The sequence below is a fragment of the Harmonia axyridis genome, chromosome 3 (assembly GCF_914767665.1).
Source record: "Harmonia axyridis chromosome 3, icHarAxyr1.1, whole genome shotgun sequence".
Lineage (NCBI taxonomy): Eukaryota > Metazoa > Arthropoda > Insecta > Coleoptera > Coccinellidae > Harmonia > Harmonia axyridis.
In genome coordinates, this window is record NC_059503.1 from 31,307,748 (window position 1) to 31,328,868 (window position 21,121).

General features: G+C 31.5%; 1 protein-coding gene across 1 annotated transcript in view; it reads left to right on the top strand.

Moving 5' to 3' along the window:
* The first annotated feature begins 687 nt into the window (after positions 1–687).
* LOC123674799 (probable serine/threonine-protein kinase nek3) overlaps positions 688–21,121 on the top strand; it is a 37,202-nt gene continuing 16,768 nt past the window's right edge. Inside the window, exons 1-2 of the mRNA XM_045609887.1 lie at positions 688–845; positions 15,429–16,075. Of these exons, the coding sequence (XP_045465843.1) occupies positions 15,440–16,075 (636 nt within the window). The 5' untranslated portion in view covers positions 688–845; positions 15,429–15,439. The remainder of the gene's footprint in view (positions 846–15,428; positions 16,076–21,121) is intronic.

Below are 21,121 nucleotides of genomic sequence, written 5' to 3' on the forward strand. Positions count from 1 at the left end.
AATGGAAAAAATTGACGAAAAGTGATGAAATTTCTTAAAAAACACAAGAACTCAAATATTTCGGAAACTGTTGATTTTCGGTTATCAATTAATATGGCTCAATCGACAGCAAACGGGTGATACTAACATATTTTTCAAGGTTCGCGTCTAATTTGGAAACACACTGTATATTGACCTACAATGTTTATCAAAACTTGGAATTTCAGAAAAACTGAAATTTGAATATTCCCAATTCAATGATCATACTCACAATGAAATTTTATGATAACAAACCATAGAGAAAACTTTCAACATTTCTTCCTACTACCAAATATCAGAATTCTATGAACGTTTAATATCCTTCACAAGTTGTTGGTAATTTCTCGGTATATATTATTGCAGAATAACCTACAGTAATTCACAAGACTCCCACAGTCACTTATGAATCATCCAACTAAGCGTCGACAAATACGTGCAACATACCAACAGAAATAAAAAGAACCGGCACATTTTCCAGGAAAGTCGATACGAAATCCTTATGGGCATCCTTGACCCTCCGATCAGGAACCATCGATGAAAAATCTCAATGCCGATTGCGATACCATGAATTCCTTCTCCATTTTCCCCAAAAATTATCACAATCGAGAGTGGTGATGCGCTCGCGTTATTGCCCCTTGCCTCCTTCGATCATCGAAGATATATTGGTGGGATAGGCCGTCTCTGATCCGCGAATATCTAGAGATGCGCGCAGTATAAAGGTAAGGGTCCCGTTTTGACGCGATTCAGTGCTACGTGAAACCCTTCAGATCGCGACAGTGTTTTGTTTTTTTCTTGTTTTCTTGTTGATCGGCGATCATTGACACCCTGTAAGTAACCTATTTTGTTTATGCTATCAGTTTGCGCCACTTTTAATTGAAATGGGACTCGAAAATATTGATGGTTTTTCATTTTGTTTTTGGAATTTATGGTTCTTTCGGTATTTCAAAATCTATTCTGTTATTTTCTTTTTTATTATTTTTTTATCATATTCTTCACTGAATCAAAAGAAAATTCTTTGAGGATTCAAGTTCAACTCAAAATGAAATCATCAAGAATTCCAAATCCTTTGAATTCCAAATTCTTTAAAATACTCAAATTGTTTTGATTTTTTTTTAATACCATTCAACTCTTTTTCGATGTATAAATGATCCCTCATGCCATAGGTTTTTTGCCAATTTTAGTAAAAATGGGAATCGAAAATATTGACGTAATTTAACGATTTTTTTTTGTTTCGTTTTTGGAATTTATGATTCTTTTAGTATTTCGAACTCTACTCTGAATATCGTGTTTTTCACTGAATCAAAAGACAATTCTTTGAAAATTCGAGTTGAACTTGTAATTAAATTATCGAGGAATTCAAACTTTTACTAGTTTTTGAAATACTCAAATTGTTTTGATTTTTTTCACTTCAATACTTTTTCGATGTATAAATGACCCCTTAATACAAAAAGCGGCAAGATGATAATCAGATAATCTTCTGTATAAAACTAAAGAACGCCTATTCCTTCAAATCGTAATATTTTCAAGATTTTATATCAAATCTTGCAATGATCAACTTCAGTTTCTTCAAAAATTCTACAAAATTTTAATTTTTTATTTCTTTCATCCCGAAAGTACTTCAATTCGAAAAACTGTATCTTCTTTGACATATTATCTTATCGCAGAGACAAGTAAAAGCACTAGCAATTTTTTTAAGTCTACTGTACGTTAATCCCCAAATTTCCTATACATAACCCTAATAAGATTTAATGACCATTCTAGTATTAAAAATTTCGCGGACCAATTCGAATACAGTTAATAAATATGTATATGTAGGTACCTATTTCTTAAATGATTTGATCCACATTTGTATCAAAAAATTATTATTATTATTATTATTAAATTATAACATCAATATCGAAATAATTTGGCAATTTCTACCTTTATCGTAATTACCCAATATTTGTAACTTGTATCCTAAAAAGTATCTTACGAGATATTCTTACATATTTCTTCAAATTTAAATGAAAATTGTACATAACGATCAATTACTATTTCGCATCCCTCCTAATACATATCTGAAACAAAATAATTAATAAATATTGTAATGCTAGATTTGCATCCGAATTATTCATTCAGAATTCTGAATCAAATAGTAAAATCAAGTAAAAAATTTTTTGATTGTTTGATATCATAAAAATGCATATTATTATAATTTAGTTGACCTAAACTTATAAATAACTTATTATTGAATGGAAACATCAGAAATAAGTCTTACATAACAAAAAATGTTATTGAGAGTTATCAATACAAACAACCTTCTGAGGATAAGCTCATTAAACACTCTTTAATTATTCAAATTTCAAAACAAATCAATATAGTAGGTAGGAATTTACCTTATTAGAAAAATGGACTAATATTGATGACATCATGAAATATAAAATTATTTAATTGGAAATTAATTACCTACCAATCGGAAGCTTGTTATAAATACAAGAAAACAAAAAGATGAGACGTGAATTCAGGAGCTTTTGAGCGCTCGTTCATTCGTTAGAATTACTTGATATAGAGTTTGTGCAATTGGCATGAATGATCGAGTTTTCTACGGTTTTGGCGACACTTTCATCACAAAATTTTACACGAAGCTTGAAATGGGGTTGAACCCCTATAGCATTTTATACCAGAACATTTTAACGAGATAAATTTCTCAATTTAAAAATATTTGTTGGAAATAACGATTAATTGCAAACAATTTTTAATACTATCTGTGTCCGTAAAACCAATAGTTTCATAATAAAAAATAAAATAAAACATTGTACATAAACGGTTCTTTTGTAAATAGAATGGAATAATCTATTAGGTAGCTGTCTCGTTATTTATTCTAAAAACGTGATCATAAAATGTCGTTCCTTTAAATCCTCAACAATTTCAAGATAAAAATAAAATAAATAAGAAAATATTGGGAATATTGGACACGATTTTATTCTATTGTTTAATTTGAACAAATTTAACAATAGAATAAAATCGTGTCCAATATTCCCAATATTTTCTTATTTATTAAATAACAAGGGATGATAATCAAGTAATAATAAAAATAAAAATTATTTTTTTCCTAATTTTTGGAAACTTTTCAAGGAAAGGCTCAAAAGTTCTTGTTTACATGACAGATCCCTCAAATTCACAAATATTCACCCCTCAAAAACTTTTGCACCTATTTGGAAAACCAAAAATTCAGCCCAATCATTCGGTTAGGTGGTAATTATTTTTCGATCTTCCTCTTGAATTTTCTCTGGTTCTCTATCAACATGAAATTCCGAATTAAGCTTGACAAGGTTATTCACATAAAAATACAATTTTTCATCGAATATGTGGTTTTGAATTTTGCGGATTTTGTGCAACAGCATTCGACCTCTGAACGTACCCGACAAATTCAAAAATTCTAGGTCTTTCCGTTCGAGAGTTATCGTGTTTATAGATGGACAGAATCATTTGAGACCATTTCTGACTCAAAATTCGGCTAAATCAGGCAATGTGACGAAAGTATATAGTGATCTGATCTAGAACGAGCGCTCAAAAATATTGTTACCTATTATTCCGACATTTCTAATGTAATTATTCCTACGGTGTTTTTATTCACGTCCTCCATCAATCGACAGTCTGTTGAAGAAAGTGGTGCAATAACTTTTCCCGAAATCAACTGATAGATAGGTGCAATGAAAGCCAGTAGCTGATTGCATCTCTAAGCTGAATTCGCAGAATTATTTGCAACTGTAGATTAAATGAATAGTTGCTTTGAATATCTGAACGTTCATCACGAGGAACATTAGCATAATTACTACTTTTGAAAAAGGTTGAGATCAAGTAGGTCTTATTGATTTAAGTGCAATAAAACTTGTTATTATATAACAGTCAAACAACGAGTTACCAAATTATTCATTGTTAGAACTCACCTTTTGGCTATGAGAAGAAATTCGCAATAAAGAACTAGATCGAAAAATAATTTGCATGCTGAAATTTCGGACAGAATTATTGGAAAAAAATCAATTACATGCTGTCAATTATATAAGCGAAAATATGAACTATAAAATTATTTCATTTATATTTCGTTACTACAATTATAATACCCACTTAGAAGATATTATGAAATTTATTTATGGATTTCCCTTGAAGGTTGATTATTCAGATTTGGCTAAAAGCATGCCGATATGGGTTTTGCATAAATGTCATTTGTTTCGAAGATATTAAGTTTTTGACTTCTTTGTTTTGATGGGACAAGTATAAATATTATTAATTTATTTATAGATTGAATTCATTTTTTTATATATTGTATAATTGCAACCAAGTCATATTCAAGGTATCCTATTTGATTAGAAATCTATTATTGTTTCAGAGATATAAAGAAGATAATTGCAATTATACAATGGAAGCAAAATGAATTAAATCTCGATATGAATGAAAAATATTTATAAAAGTATAAGGTGTTCCATCAAAAAATTAAAGTCAAAAACTCAATATCTTTAAAACAGATTTCATTTTTGGACAACCGATAACGGCATACTTTTCGACAAATCTGCGACTAAAAACTGCGTTGAAAAATTTAGGATGTCCCATTCAAGAAACACCAAATCTCCCCTATATCTTTAAAATGGTAATTGGTTTCTATGATCTGTTATTAGTATCATATAAACCATAAAAATTATCGAAAAAACGTTTTAAAATCTTTCGAATATCCTTAACATAAACCAAGATATGTATAAAGAAATATTTCAAACATTTTCCAGAAACACCCTTCAACTTGAAAACGAATCAAGATATCTATGATCTGCTTTCTGATATCTCATTATATCGAAAAAATAAATTAGGGGTCTTCGAAGATTTTTTTCTTTTTTTATAGTTCACGATATGCTTTCAGTGAGCATCGAATTTGAGACACCCTGTAGAAGCAATTGGCGAATGAATGAACAAGCGCTCCAAAGTTCCTGACTTCACTCCAGTAATTTTTTCCGATATTCAGAGTGAATTTAATATGGTTTAACGATGCGATGCTCTCAAAACAAAATTTTGCACGAAGCTCAAAATCGTTATTCTAAATATAGACGCTAAATCGCAACTGAGTCGGATCTATTGTTACTGATTTTTTTTTCGTAAACCAAATATCATATTCAAATTGTTTTTCGATATACTGCTTGAATTTGTTATAGTTCTGACGAAGCTATGAATTTTTTCTCCACATATATATAATTATCAGAATGCAAAATTTCGTAAGGCCATTTTATGGGACCAAAGGCATAACAGATCAAAAATTAGAGAACACCCCTTATGTTTATGAGGTTATCTGAACCTTTTATTTATCTATCGTTCACACTTCAAATTCAACCCTCCCAGCTAATTCACTTCCAAGTCATTCAAACTGAATTTACATTAACGGCATACTGCTACAGTTCATTTATTTTAGCAATGGCATGACGTCAAAGACCGCAGAAAGATGTCGTTGACAGAGTGCCAAAACAAAACAATACTTTTACATATCACAAAAATTTTGATGTTTTATTTCGAATGTTTCCTTGTAACTGAAAGGTCCATTTTATTTCCAATTTTATGGAATAAATATTTTATATAAATGCTGATAAACATGATTATAGCAGATGTTAATTAAGTCTAAAACAATTCTTTTAACGAATGAATTAAATACGCACAATCAAAATAATTTATCGGCACCATAGCAATGGGTTACAACAAAAACTTTAAAAATTGCCCAGTTTTGTGTGCGTTTCCAAGGTGAATACAGTTAACATCTAGGATTCGCGATCCGTGACGTCATGCCATTGATAAAATAAATATACTATATGCCAAAAAAGTTTGTATAGGGAATTTACACGGAAAAATAATTCGTATTTTATTTAACCTTAGTCGGTACTTACTTTACGGTTATTCTTTATTCACCTTGAGGTTATGAATGATGATGAATAAATTTTTGTCTTTACCCAATCAACAACTTCATGTTACTGCTTAAAGAATTGACAAATCTGTAAATATTAGCTCACCCTATATCTGTTGATATCAATTCACGATGTTTTCATTTTTTCAAAATTGGTTTGGTTAGGTAATTTGAATAATATAATAGTCTAAAATACAATGCAAATCCCACAGTTTTTCAAATTCAAACACAAAATTAAAATTTGAAGCAAGAATATTTTGCCAACTGTTGACGTTGATTTTATGTTAAAACAGTCTGTACGATGCTGGAAAACGTTTTATGACGTCATAATGTATCGAAAATGAATAGCCTATAACCCCTCAAAGCGATCATTTACCTACTTAATAACATAATGAATGCATTGAATGAATATATGGAAATATATTGTATATTCTACATCATTGCGATAATTTTGCAATGACTGAACTTAGTGAGAAAATGTATAGGTAGATGTGTTTTTTAGAACGGAAGCTTGGTTATATGAAGAGTGTATATATTCAATTCCAAATTCTCAATTCAATGAATACTTCTCAATCACATCGTCATGCTATGCAATCGCATAAAACGTGTTTGAATAAATGAAGATACTCGTCGAATGTCCAATAGATTTCCAAGAATTCTCTGCACTATCTGAAATATGTTGATCACATTGTGTATTGTCAACATGTTATGTTTTTGTAATTGTTAACCTGTTTTGATCCATATAAGAATTGATCCAATTCCAAGATGAAATTGTTAGTAGACGAAGGAAGATTCAAGAACATTCAATTTGAGCAATAACTTGAGATCGCAGGTAAATGATTCAGCTATATGTCAAGGTTTTGTTTTAAAGATGCGTAGGTATCTCGAATAAATACACAGAATGTTTCACAAGTGAGCAATAGAATGCAGATCGATAGTTTCAAGATCAATAATTTGTTGGTTAGTACCAACAAATTATTGATCTTGAAACAATTTTTTCATAGGACCAATCTAAAGGTATTACATTGCGAATAATATATCAAAATACCTTTCTGATTATGGTTCATTCATTCAAGTTTCCATAAATTTGTATTTGGAATTAGTATTCCAATTACAAATTTATAGACCCTGCAATATTCACATTGTAAAATATAAAACTCGAATGAAAATCTCTGCGAATTTTATATCTACATTGGTTGTTAGCCACTCTATCATAAAATATCTCAGCACAAGAAAAATAAAAATCACCTAGGGCGCCAAAATTCAAGAGCGGCATTTAAAGCTTGATCATCATAAATCACATGTGTAGAAATTCAAAGTATCAAATGAGATTTCATTTACCTCATGCAAATAACTCTTATAGTTTCGGAGAAAATCTCTAGCAGCATACAGAAGGATAAAATACATTTTTAACACTGCTAGTATTAACAGTTTTGTATTCATGAATTAATGATATTTTTCTTCGAAATTTCTGAAAAAAATTATATATCAAATTTCATTTGTTTATTAGGCCTTTTATAATAAAGGAAAATATAATAAATCCTAATAAAAATTTTCATCAGGCTCTTTTCGTTGTATGGGGATCTTTAGACTACCACGTCCGAATACAGTAGTTGAAGATGTTTACATTTCAAATATTTCTGATACTTAAAGCAAATTTGTACCTCTAGCAATGCCATCAAACCAACGCATCTATCGCGAACGATTTTTATCGCTACCTAGGAGAAGATCCTTGAAATTAATCTTGACACTCAGAAGTGTGAGAAGCCGGAATTATATTCTTACAGTTTTATGAGTCATAGGGAGTAGCTATCGTTGAATAATATAATGCCCACAAGATTCGTATAAGTTGCAATACTACAAATCATCATTAAATAAATATTCATTTGTGAAAAATTATTTGTCTTTTCCAAAAAATATACGTAGATACAGATAAAATTTACCGAATCTTGAAATTGTTGGGTTCCTTAATTGGGGTACGAACTAAAATGAAAGATTCTCTAGTTGATTTTGAGAAAAAATTTTCTATAAACATGGTCCCACAAACACTTTGTTTTCAAGATGCATGGTGTTTCTTGTTGTACTACTTTTTTGTGATAATTAAACGAGTTCATGAAATATTCATGAGACATTGCATTGTGAGAAATAAGCACCAAAACTAATAATTATTATATTCATCACAAGTTACTAACTGGATTTTTATGATGATCATTATATATAATAAATATAATTTTCCTGAGAATTTCGAGAAAATTGTTCGAATTTTTTTTCCGAAATCAGTAGAAGATACGATGAAACTACAAGATATCAAAAGTTTAGTACAAGATCACAGTTTTTTTTAAATATCAATGGTCTATCAAAAAAGAGTTCTGGAAGAAAAGTGCGAGCACTTAAAAAATATCACCGTGTAGATTTTCAACAGAAATTGGCATTTCACGTGATTTAAACTCTGAATTGAAATATTTATCCTAAATTTCACATGAATATCTTGTGAAGTGCAGATGCTCCGATAAAAAAGTTGAAAAAAAAAAGCGAACTTTATCCCCCTGTATTAAGAAAACATAGCATTTGTGGGTCCATACTTATTTAAAATTATCCGGGGAATCTGCCATTTTTATTTGTACCTCCAATTCAGGAACACCCTATATCTAAATACACAAATAATTTTAGGTAATATTTTCGATTTTTGTCGAACATTCGGCTGGCTGAACTGAATCACATTTTAGGACGCATTCGTCCACAATGAATTTAATCTTACCATTCAAAAATTCAAAAATTACATTGTGTTGAAAACTCAGAGTAATAAATATGGATAGAGGGAGCATATGTTCATTTTCAGTAAACGAATTTAGTCCCCAACATGAATAAATTTGACATGAAGCGCGCGGAAATGAAAACTCATCAGTGATACGATATTTCACTCAATTCGCGGGTTTCTCCACAGAGAACGCACTTCTTATGTCCCATAGTGAACCAACGTTTCATATTAACTCAAAATATATTGAAATAAATACCTAAATATATCAAAAATTCAGCAAACAAACTTCAAGCGCGCCAAACGACGTGAAACAACCGATGACATTAGGAGAGCAAAAGTTGCCAAACCTTAGATTTCAGCAGGTAGTTACAAAAAATAATGAATATATTGCTTATTATAAATTCGACAATTAGGATAAATATCAGATTCCAAATATTCAAATTTGCATATTTAATCGGGAATCATTCAAATAAATATATTTCATTCAATATAATATACATTCATAACGATATAGTAAAATTGTGGATTTGAAAATATATCATAATCCGATAACGTAATCTAACAATGTTGGGGACATGTAAAAATACTCCCTCTATGTATGTTCATTACTCTATGGTTGAGAAAATATATTGATCTTTATAACATACTTACACATATACACAAAAACAAATATTTATTGAATAATATTGATCATGAACATTTCACTAGGCAAAGAAAAGAACATCACGTAAAAACATCTCTGAGTAGTACAAAAATCGGACAACGAAATATATCTTACCTCATTCCAAAAATTTTCAATTTTCTGCCCTCTGAACAAAAAATAAATATAATAAATATAAACTCTCGTTACATGTTGAAAAAAAAATTAAAAAACTACGTGCTTAACTTGAATAGAGATCTAGTTCGATCTCTGATCGACTAACAGACTTTTTTCGATGTTTATGTTGTTGTTCTATCGTATGGATCAATATATAAAATGTCAACTCGATTATGTAAATCCACAAATTATTTAAAAATTTTGTTTGTTGTTAGATTTTTTTTCTCGTAGTTGTATCTAAAATAGGCTAAATGTCAAGTATTGTAGATATCATATACATAATATATAAGAAATACTGTAAATTTAACTGTGCAAAACCCACGCGCAACTTTAGTTTTAGTGGGATTTCAATGTTTATTTACATCTCAACTATTCTTTTGTTATCTATGTAAAACATTTTTTTGGTGAATAAACTTATTATTATTATTATTATCTAATCGGTGACGAGTGCTCAGAAAATGGAATTTCATTGAAGCATCATTTTCGAACAATCAATATACGAACTAATACGATTTCATACTTGGGATGATTTCCATCAATTTCCTTCCACAAAAGCTATATTGAATATCTTAAAATGCCGCCTTTCCTTTCCTTCAAATTTCGCCTTAAATGTTGTCTCCATCAAGGTGAGCTTGTTCTGGCATTTTCACATATATTTATACATCATCTTCACACTTTGAATCGTCCTCCGAGGTCGCTAGACATTTCGAATTTACAATTTAAATAGCTAATCGAATATTTCGTATTTTAATGCCAGCAATGCATCATCGATCGGTTACCTCAAGTCTATGGTGAGCTTAATACTGCTAATTTAAGATGTACGCTTCCTTAATAAATCAAGATGTCGACTTAAGGCAATGAGAGAATTTGTAGCAATAAATTTTACACATTTTTTTATTACTTGTTGATGGTTCGATTTGGTGTGGGATTTGTTGCTTTAATCCCAAACTACAAGAAAAGAGCCTCAGGTCTCTCATCTCCCATATTTTGTGAATATTTTATATCCAATATCATTTAAGATATATTATCTCATTTTACCTCTTTCCCTTTTAAATATTGAAATACATAAATGCATTTTGAAGTCAAAAATATTTTCATTTCTGATTTTTCAGCTCTGCATATAAAAATAAGAGAGAACAATAGATGAAATTTTCTCAAGTGAATGATTGAACACATAAACAGATTAATATAAATTAATAAAAAATTCATTTCATTTTGGGAAATTCATTAAGGATAGCTACCTAATAATATAATAACACAGGCTTGATAAACACAGAAAAGAAGCCGAAAGTAAAATAATATTGACAGATCTTTGCGGAAGCATAATATAATGTGTATTGAAACAAACTATGGGTATTTTCAAATTTTTTTTTGGAATATTTGTTTTCAAATTTATTTTTGTTATACATTTGAACAATAAAATTTTTATAAAATTAAAATTCATTGAACTTTTTGGTAGTAAATAACTACCAGCAAGATTACTTTTTTGTAGAATTTAACCGTTTTTTTTTTTGTTTTTTGCTTTACTTTTAGTTGCTCTAATTTACTGAATACAAACACGCATAGCTAGCAAAATTATTGCGAAAATGGAAATGAACATTATTTGTATAAGGCATGTTGGGCAGAATCTGCAATTCTGAGATTGGTAATCTAAATGAATAAAATTCGAATATATGTTTTTCTCTAATTCTGTGGTTATTCCGTTCATTCTTCCACATCTTGTTGAACAAAATCGTGCGAGAATATATCAGAAACGCACAGTTTTCATGGTTATATTTTATTATTATATGTTGGTACTCCGAACTTTCCGCCACAGCTTTATCTGTCAATTCATCAATTTGCCTTAAAGAAATCTGTTCCATTTTTCAATGCAAAAATCACTAAATGATATTTATGGAAATATTTCATTGATTTCAATAAAAATGCAATGAATTAGAGATAATAATGTATAATACTCGTACAGGAGGCTCATTCTACCACTCGTTCTTTCAAAAACTCGCCACTTCGTGGCTCGTTTTTGAATTTTGAACTCGTGGAAGAATAGGTATCAATGCCTTCTGCACTTGTATTATAAATAACCATTATCAAACAAATATCACCCTTAAGAGATCGTTCTTGAACGGGATACATCTCCAACCCAAAATAGAATGTTACTTCAAATATTCCCTTTCTAATCAATAACCTTTCAAATCTTGAATAGCATCACAATAACCCGAACATTCAGTAATGCCAACGCTAATATATACCTACTCATCAACATCATATCTCATATTGCTATTATGGAGTTAGATTATTTGCTTCAGACACACCTTCTGTTATATGCTTCAACACTAAAGAACGTAGGATATTGTTATCTCATAATTAAAGAGCGAAATAACCATGTATTGGACTTTAGTAATTATATTGAATTTGTAGTGGATAATTGAAGCAGGTATTAATTTATTGTATGTTTTCATGCTACTGTGAAAATAAAAGATTTGCATCAGAGAAATGTAAGGTTTATTTTTTTATTCCCAAAAAAAAGGTAATGCTTTTTTAGTTCACAAAAAAATCAGTAAGGAATTAAAGATTTATAATAAAAATTCGGCATTTGTAAAATGGAGGTTCGTAAGGATCATTTTGAAGTTATACCTACAATGTATACCAAACTCTATTGTCAAGCTTCTCTTAAATTTCATCCTATTTTACAACTCAAAATCCATGAAAAGCATCTGATCTAACTGTCCAGAATTTTCTCGGAAAATTTAAATATGTATACGAATTTTTTTCCGAAAGTTAAATAGCTCACAAAAAAAAAATATAGGACAAAATAGGTATAAGATTGGTTAGGAAGTTAAAGAAATTAATTTGATTGATATCTCGAACTCTTTAACTCCCGAATGGAGTAGTTGATGCAGTCATTAATTAATTATTGAAAATCTTTACGTCGGTATAAAAATTTTTCGACTACGAGCTTTTTCATATAATCCATTATATCATTCTTAAACGAAATAATTTTCTTATATTCTCTCAATCGAAAATCTTTGTCTAGAACAAACACCTGGTAAAATGAATGGAATCCAATTCCTACTAAAATATTTCTACGAGGTATTGAAAATACCATAAGGCAAATATTAATTTATTTATTGACCTCTGCTCATACCCGGATGTTATCATGCTGGTTGGATTCTCAACCAATTAGACATGAAATGCTTGAAATCGATGATTTATTGTTCAACTGGTTGAATAAAAAGCAAAAAAAAAATTGAAGATGATCCGGTTCCACGGATTCCAAAAGTGGGTAGGTCCTTGTTGACATTTTAGGTTCACCTTGGTTGAGTCTCGCAACTAATTCCAGCTTCGGTTTAGTTTGAATTACCTGGAGAAGAGTTAATTTATATACTCTTTTTCGTTGCGAATTGTAATAACAATCTTTATATCAATAGTGTCTGTTAGAATCGATCGTCAAAAGGTCGAGTTTGCCTCATGATATTGGGATCAGTTTACCCAGCTCATTTTCAAATTGTAGTCATCATTCAAGTTATTGTCTGAAACCTCTCTTCATTTATTTATAGATCAATAAAATGTTATTCGTTGAATTTTATAATTTGATTAAAGAATTAACATGAAAATTTTTTATATCATGACATTTTCAACATTTAGTCATAATCTTTCTAGGCCACAAACATAGCATTTTCACAAACTAAATAGATTTTTTTTTAATTAGCAATATAACTATGATTATTTTCTTCACAATCTTTGAAAAAGATTTTTAGAATGGAATATAATGTCATTCGTATACAGGTGTTCCAAATTAAGTCGGCACCATTGCTAACTCCGTTATTATTGATGCTACGATGTCTGTTAAATAGGCAAACTGGTTGCATTTTTATTGGCCTTCTCGACGCCGAAAACAAAACAAAAATTGACAGTCGCGTTGTCATAATATTTAATAAAATGATATTTTTTTCAATGGAACACCCTATATCATTTGATGCATTTCGATTCGTAATAACATTTTCAACTACAAAGCTCATTTGACTTTTTTTCGTAAAGATGAAAATAAGAGAGTTGTATTGATAGGAAACATTTATAACAAACGGATTTAATGAAGAGCTATAAAATATCGAGTGAATGTTCAAAAACACCGCCTTCTTGTTGAACACATATTTGGGCTTTTTTATTGACACTATTGATTCACAAAATGAACGCGGTTAGGGAAATGGCTTTAGGATGGAAATCATCGTTATTTATATTAATACCAAATAGCTTAGTGGTGTCAACTGAGTGGTGCGACATGATGATCACGGGTTTCACGAGTTCACATCCCAGCGCAATGTTTTCTTATTACTGTCTAATTTTGCTATTAGTAACGAAATATTGTCATTCGTATAAGTACAAAAAATGGGTGCTTGGACAATCATGAGGTGTTATTCGCCGAAACAAATAAATTTTTTGTACTAGTGAAAGAAATAAATATTTCAAAATAAGTCGCTCATTTCCCACTTTAGGAAAAAAGGTGATAAGCGCTTTGTTGTTGAGAATGTTATAACAAATCAAAATGCATGAAAAAATATAGGGTGTTCCATTGAAAAAAAATATCATTTTATGAAATATTATGACTTCGTGACTGTCAATTTTTTGTTTGTTTTCTGCATCGAAAAGGCCACTATAAATGCTACCAGTTTGCCCATTTAACCGACATCGTAGCATCAATAACGGAGTTGGCAATGGTTGCCGACTTAATTTGGAACACCCTATATAGAAGGAAGAACATAGGTAATTTTCTTTGATTACACAAAAGATTCCAGTGTATTCCAAGAATGAGTGAAGATTAATCTATAGTTCAGCTGTTATCATTGTGCAATTATTTACACCTGCCAATTGTCCAAAAAAAAATTTTAAATTCAGTTAACGATTTACTTTATATCCATTTGATAATTATAATAGATCAGAATTTCTGCAGAAATTCTGATAATACACATATATTACTGAAATTTTGGAAAATTGTCGAATAGATATTGTCTTCTATACAGTAGATATATCACCATATTACGGACTTAAATTGTAATATTTCAAACGTCGAACATTGATAATATAAAATATCACCATAATATGGCCAAACCGAATTCGTAATTCCGTTAGCTGACTATTTATCACATTAGGACCGCATCAGATTATCATATTGGCAAGTTTCGGCTCTAAAAATAGTAATCCTGTCAGAAGACCACACCGCTTATCCTTCAAGAGGACGTTTACATCGGAAAACCCAACCTGAAGACCACGTGAAAAAATTCGCCGCGAAAAAAAAAAGCGATCCCTACGTAGTAAGTAGATCCGGCTCGAGGGACCATATTTTAAACGACCTACTCATCGGCAGATGCCAAGCAAGGTGAACGTCCAGGAAAGCAATCCAGAACCGGATCAACAGATGAAATTCTAGATATGGCATAGCGGCCTTTCCTCTGCCAGCTACGCCCACTCTTTCACCTAAATCTCGAGTTGTGTAATTTTTTTCAAGGTGCTCGACGAACTTCGCCTATTTTATTCTCGCTTTTTAGATTCCCGACAAGAAGAATTTGAATATCAAATAACGTTATATATTATTTATTTTGAATAAATGCATCTTTTATCGTATTTTATGATAGCGATCAAGATCTTGAAGTTGCAAGCATGTTTACTTGTTAATGGACAGTGGTTGTTTGTTTATGTTTAAATAATGAATCTGAAATAGTTTCACGACAGAATGTTTCTCAATTTATTGGTTTTACTTACATGATTCAGTACGCGTGTTTAAAAAGGTTGTAACTAATAGGAGGGATTTGAATTTTCGTAGTCCCAACAAGGCTTAAAGATTATTCCTGATAATTGTTAATAAATGTTGATCAAGATATCTTATGGAAAAGTCTCGAAAAATACTAAACCTAGGTTTATTACAGATCAACTCAAAATGACGCCGCTGTTTATAGTGGGGATACTACTGATATCCCCTGCTCTGACAACTCCTGAAGCTGATCTGAAGACGAAATGCCAAAATGACCCTAACTGCTACTGGTGGACAGGCCAAGATTCACCCTTCAAAAAAGCCTCAATCAAAGGAGCCCACATCAAGAGCCCGGTATCTTTCAATAACGGAAACCCCTTCTTCAATGGGGCCTTTGAAAACCTTCCACCAAACGCTGGTTTCTCTAACCAGGGAGAGAAGGTCGACTTGAGCAAAAACCCCTTCTTCAACAAGGATCAGAAGCCACTCTTTCCAACTGCTCATCCATCTCAGATTGTTGGTAACGAGCAGCAGAAACCTGACTACTCCAAAAACCCTTTTCTGCAAAATATGTACACCGCAAATGGTTCGCAACTATCAGCCAAAAATGGTTTCATAGGTGTCCAACCAAAACCTTTCTCGACAAAACACCCTTTGGAAGGACAAACCCAAGGCAAATTTGGTGATGATGACGAGTACACCTTGAGTCCTTCTAGCTATACCAGGAAGTGTCAAGGTGATGATTTCGTCTGTGTGCCAGTGAATCAGTGCCCTAACGGTGTCTTGCCTGATTACATCTCTAACAGTCTTCAAGTTAATACGGTAAGTAACTTTAAACTTTCTTAATATACAAACTGACAAAGAAACTGCAACACCCAGAAGGAGCTTTTCAAATTTTTTTTTTGATACAACTTAGATAGTATAGCAATGAGTAAAAGATTGAATTTGGAGAAAAAATCGTGAAGGTTTTTCCATGTGAACAATTTTTGGTAATGAAATATTGTAGTCGTTTTTTGCAAGTTCTTTGAATTTTACAACAAACCAGTTGTTCAGAAGATCCAAAAGTCGATGTTTAGTTGTAAAAATGCCTAGAGCACGTGTACATGGGATTTATCGTCAGCTAAATGAATTTGAAAGAGGTCGAATTATTGGTCTGCGGGAGGCGGGGTTTTCATTTCAAAAAATTGCTAACCGTACGAACAGAAATCCAACTACTATGATGAGATTTTGTCAAGCGTGGTTTGATAATGCCCAAAATCGATGAAGAGTAGGTACCGGAAGTCGAAGGGGCACAAATGAAGTTCAAGATCGACGTCTAAGACTTTAGGCCATTAGAGACCCATTTGCGGCAACTCGATCTTGGTCTGATGAGTGGATTGGAGAACAAAGCCATCCTGTAACTGTCTGAACGGTTTACCGCCAGATAAGGTCTTTCGGGCTGCAACAATATCGACCCTATCTTGTGTCACCTCTGACGGTTGAGCATCACCAGCAATAATTACAGTGGTGCAGAGAAAATTAACATTGGAATGTTGTATGGCATCAGGTCGTCTTTTCTGATGAATCTCGATTCTCTTTGGGTGCTCATGATGCCCGAAGAAGGGTTAGACGACGTCGGGGAGAAAGATGTGAACCCCAGTTTGTTAAGCGTCATGTAAAGCAGACAGTACGCGTTATGGTAGGTCACCTTTTGTCTTTCTTCGAGGTTACATGATAGCGCTGCGTTTCCCTCAAGAAATTGTGAAGCCATATACTCTCCCTTACCTTAACCGGCTTGGGAATCCAATATTTCAGCAAGATAATGCCCGACCTCATGTTGCCAGAGTTAGTTTAAACTTTTTCGAAATGACCCATGTGATTATTTTGCCATGGCCGCCCAGATTCCCCAATGTTTCGCCCATAGAGCATATTTGGGACATCATGGGGAGACTTAGAAATTTACCCCAGTCCCCACGGACTTTGGTGGCTCTGAGACATGAAGTATGGATAGGTTGGGATAGTATTCCTCAAGAAGAAATAGATCATCTTATTGCATCAATACCGAGATGTGTTATGTGTGGACAAACAGATTATTAACTAATTTATTAAAAAATAAACCCTTCGTTTTTTCTCCAAATTTCAATCATTTACTGCTTTTTACACTATCTATGTTTCACAAAAAAAAAGTTAATTTAAACAGCTCTTTCTGGGTGTTGCAGTTTCTTTGTTAGTATAATCGCATACCTAAGTCAATTGACTTTTGAGCTGTTCTTCGAATATATATTTGAGTCTTCATAAGACATAAGAAAAGCAATAAAGAATAGAAGAATTCAAACCGTTTTCCATCAAAACATAAAGGGTTAAAACAACTGCCGCTGGTTTTTTATATAAGTTGCATAGCTGTATTTGTATACCGGAATTATTTTTTGAATCTGTTGAGGCTTGTACTCAGCGAAAAACATGTTGAATTAATTAGTACACCTATAAATACTTTTTCGAAGATTCGCCACAGTTTTGGTACGTCAAATTTCACTTCACTGTAAAAAAAAAATTTCGTTTGACATTTTACACTCCCGCCATCTAATCCAAAGTCCAGAGCTCCTTTATAGCTTCGAACTACCGTATAATAATAAAATGTGTTCAACAATTTATGTATAGGCGCATCATATGTTTCACAACCTATTGTTTGTCGCTGACAATGACATTAATATTTCAACTAAATGCCATTGATTCTATTCATCTAGACTTTATTGTGTGCACCTTAGAGCATCATTCTTTTTTAGAAGTAGTGTTTAAGGTCATGTCAAGAGCCTTCAGGCGAATAGGTAGTAATAAAATTGACGATACAATGTAGCATGTTTCATCTTAGTTGTATCCAATAACAAGAGGTGTCTTCGAAAAAAAAGCAAGTTTTAAACCTCTTCCTAATGTTCGTGAATTTTTGAAACTTTTCCCATCAGTAAAAAACTCCAAATTAAACACTACATGTTCAATGGATCATATTCGAAAAAAAAGCTTCAAAATGTTTTTCAACCAACTTACCTGACTGGATCATGTTCCACTTGTTTTCATATGTTGTTGAAAATTGTAAATTCTGCAGAATCTGCTTAAGGATATTCTCTCTGTTACATAAATCCGACGCTAAAGGCGGAGTTAGTCGAAAGCATACAAGAAAAAAGAAATTTTCGCAGAACTGCTCGCATATTACCTGATACCCACGGAAGAGATTGAGTAACCCTTCATGATCATAAATATGAGATTTGGCTCGCTTGTTCACACCTTTTCAACGCCATGGGCTGCTTGGGATGCTTCCGAACCAGAGTTGGACTCGATATATAAAAAATAACATGACAAAGAGAGGACCACATAATTATCTACTTTCAAAAGTGCTGTCAAAATACTGTTGACTATTGAAGAAAAAAAAAGTTAAGAACTTTTCCAATTTTTATCATCATGAAGTATAAAACTTTTGCTTTTATTAGATAATATCGCCATAACTACTAACCAAAAATATTTCGTTCTACTTCAGATGGAATGTAGATCCGTTCCTTGAGATGAGTTGGTAACTTATCCGTGTCAAAGGCCTTATTTTTGTGCATCATTTTATAGGTACCTTATAATCATTATCTGTCGTTACTTCCTGGTACATACCATACTCATATTCCAATGAAACCTTTAATATTGATGCATCTTATATGGGTAATGTTGTTCGTTACTTTCCTCGATTTCATGTTGACGTCGAACATTTATTCGCAAAAGGTTATATAATTTTTTTTTTGGAAAGTTTAAACGTGATGGGAATGATCCGAGAGTCTAGAATTGTGTAGTTGTAGATTTGCGGCTAATATTTCGAATCCATTCAGTCATTATATAAAGTAATATTCAGTGGAATAAGGAAATAATATAATGGCATTCAGACAAAATTGTCTACATGTCATTATATTGTTTCCAGACGTTAAACCATTTTCGGATTCAGTAGAATTTTAATATTTTATTTTATTAATCTACATAGTTGATCAGTTCATGATAGAAAAACTGTCAATATAAAGTATCTTAGGGTTATGTTGGATAATTACCTAAAATGGGAGCTCTTTAAATAAAAAAAGATAGAAATTTATTCTATAAATTTTATCATGAAATTTAGAATCATAGATTGCTGAAGATATTTGACATACTGCATTGTGGTTTGGGGATGTGCCTATAACAGCACGTAGAAAAAGCTATCTTTGAGAATATTGTTCGAGTGTGCAAGAGACCAAGTATACATTTTTTGGGCAGAGATAATTGACACACAAGATACATTACTTTATGTAGCTTAGGCCAATTTCTCTTCAGGAATTTCACTCAGTAAATGTTGTTAAGTTCAAAATTATTATGGGTTTGATAAATGAAGCAATTGTGCATAATTTGTTCTGTTATCTACTTCTAAATAAACTTTCTAACTTCTTTTCTTTCTTCCTAATGTAAAAATATTCGGCTTTCAACTGGTTAGCCGTTTCAAATGAATTCAAAATTTTCATAATAACAAAATTTCAATTTTCGCAAAACGAAAAAATAAACATTCTTCAAGAGTTATTCTTAGAAACTGAGAACATTGTTAGCACGAAATTACAACCAGAAGCACTGTAAATTTCACATAATATATTTTAACTATCCAAAACAATAATACCCAAGAATAATACTCCATTGATGTTTTTTTAATCCCATACTCAGTATTAGCAGAGGAAATGTAAACGGGGCATCATATATTTCAACGTATGATACAAGAGCACAGATAAAAGCCTCAGCAAAAACTCTGTCTCCCTATACATATCTACTTTATTGTTTGAAGTTAATAATTTTTGTATCGTTCTATATTAAAAGAATATATACTCTTATACTTAGAGAGTTCCACCTGAACTGAAGTTCATGTCTTCTCTCTTGAACAATTTGATGTAATAAATACATCTAAATCTCTATAATGATCGCAGGTCAGTAAAAATTATAAAGAACAAAAAATGAATGATCAAAATAAAGAATCAATTTCATACCTATGTAAAAATCGACCAGCGGCGTACAACAAAAAAGTTAATGGGGCAATAATGTGCTTGACCCTTAAAAAAATTACTTCCTGTAGCTTGTTACGATCACTCGGCATACTGGATGGCGTAAACCTTAAAACGTAACCTATATTTCAAATTTAATCTTAATATCTCAAAAACTGAAGGTGCTATAAAGAAAAAATTTAAAAAATCTTGAAACTTCAATCTCTGTAGTACGGTAACGAAGCATTTGCGAACAGAAGTTTATGAAGAAAAAAGTACTAATTTGAACTAAAAAATATATTATAATATTTTCGAACTCGGGGACTCAATATTTGTACTACAGTTGAAGAACGAAATTTCAAATGAGTGAAATCCACCCAATAGTTATAGGTACGTAAAAAAAAATCAAATATCTCCATTGATACGATCAAATAGGAATCTACTAAATTATTGTTGAATACCGGATTGAAGATTCATGCGAATTATCCTCAAAAAATTACATGAACTTGAAGTCAGTGTTTCCTTAATTTTTTTAATGAAAACAGAAGTCATGTAACAACATTTCACTTGAGCCTTATTTACACTAGTCATTCTGAAATGACTCCTTGAAATGTCACTGTCAGACCTTCATAATGCCATTATTAATGACTTAATAAAGCCACAAAATGTATCCACTGAAATCTCAAGATGACCTCTCAAATTGCACCCAATCCATAAATAATAATATATAGGTTCAACACGTCCATTATCTATTGCCAGTAAATATTTTGTAATCTTTAAAAGCACCATTCAATAATCTATAACAAATCGATAGCTGTATAATTAGACGTGATCTATAACTCAAGATCCGCCATATCGATACCAA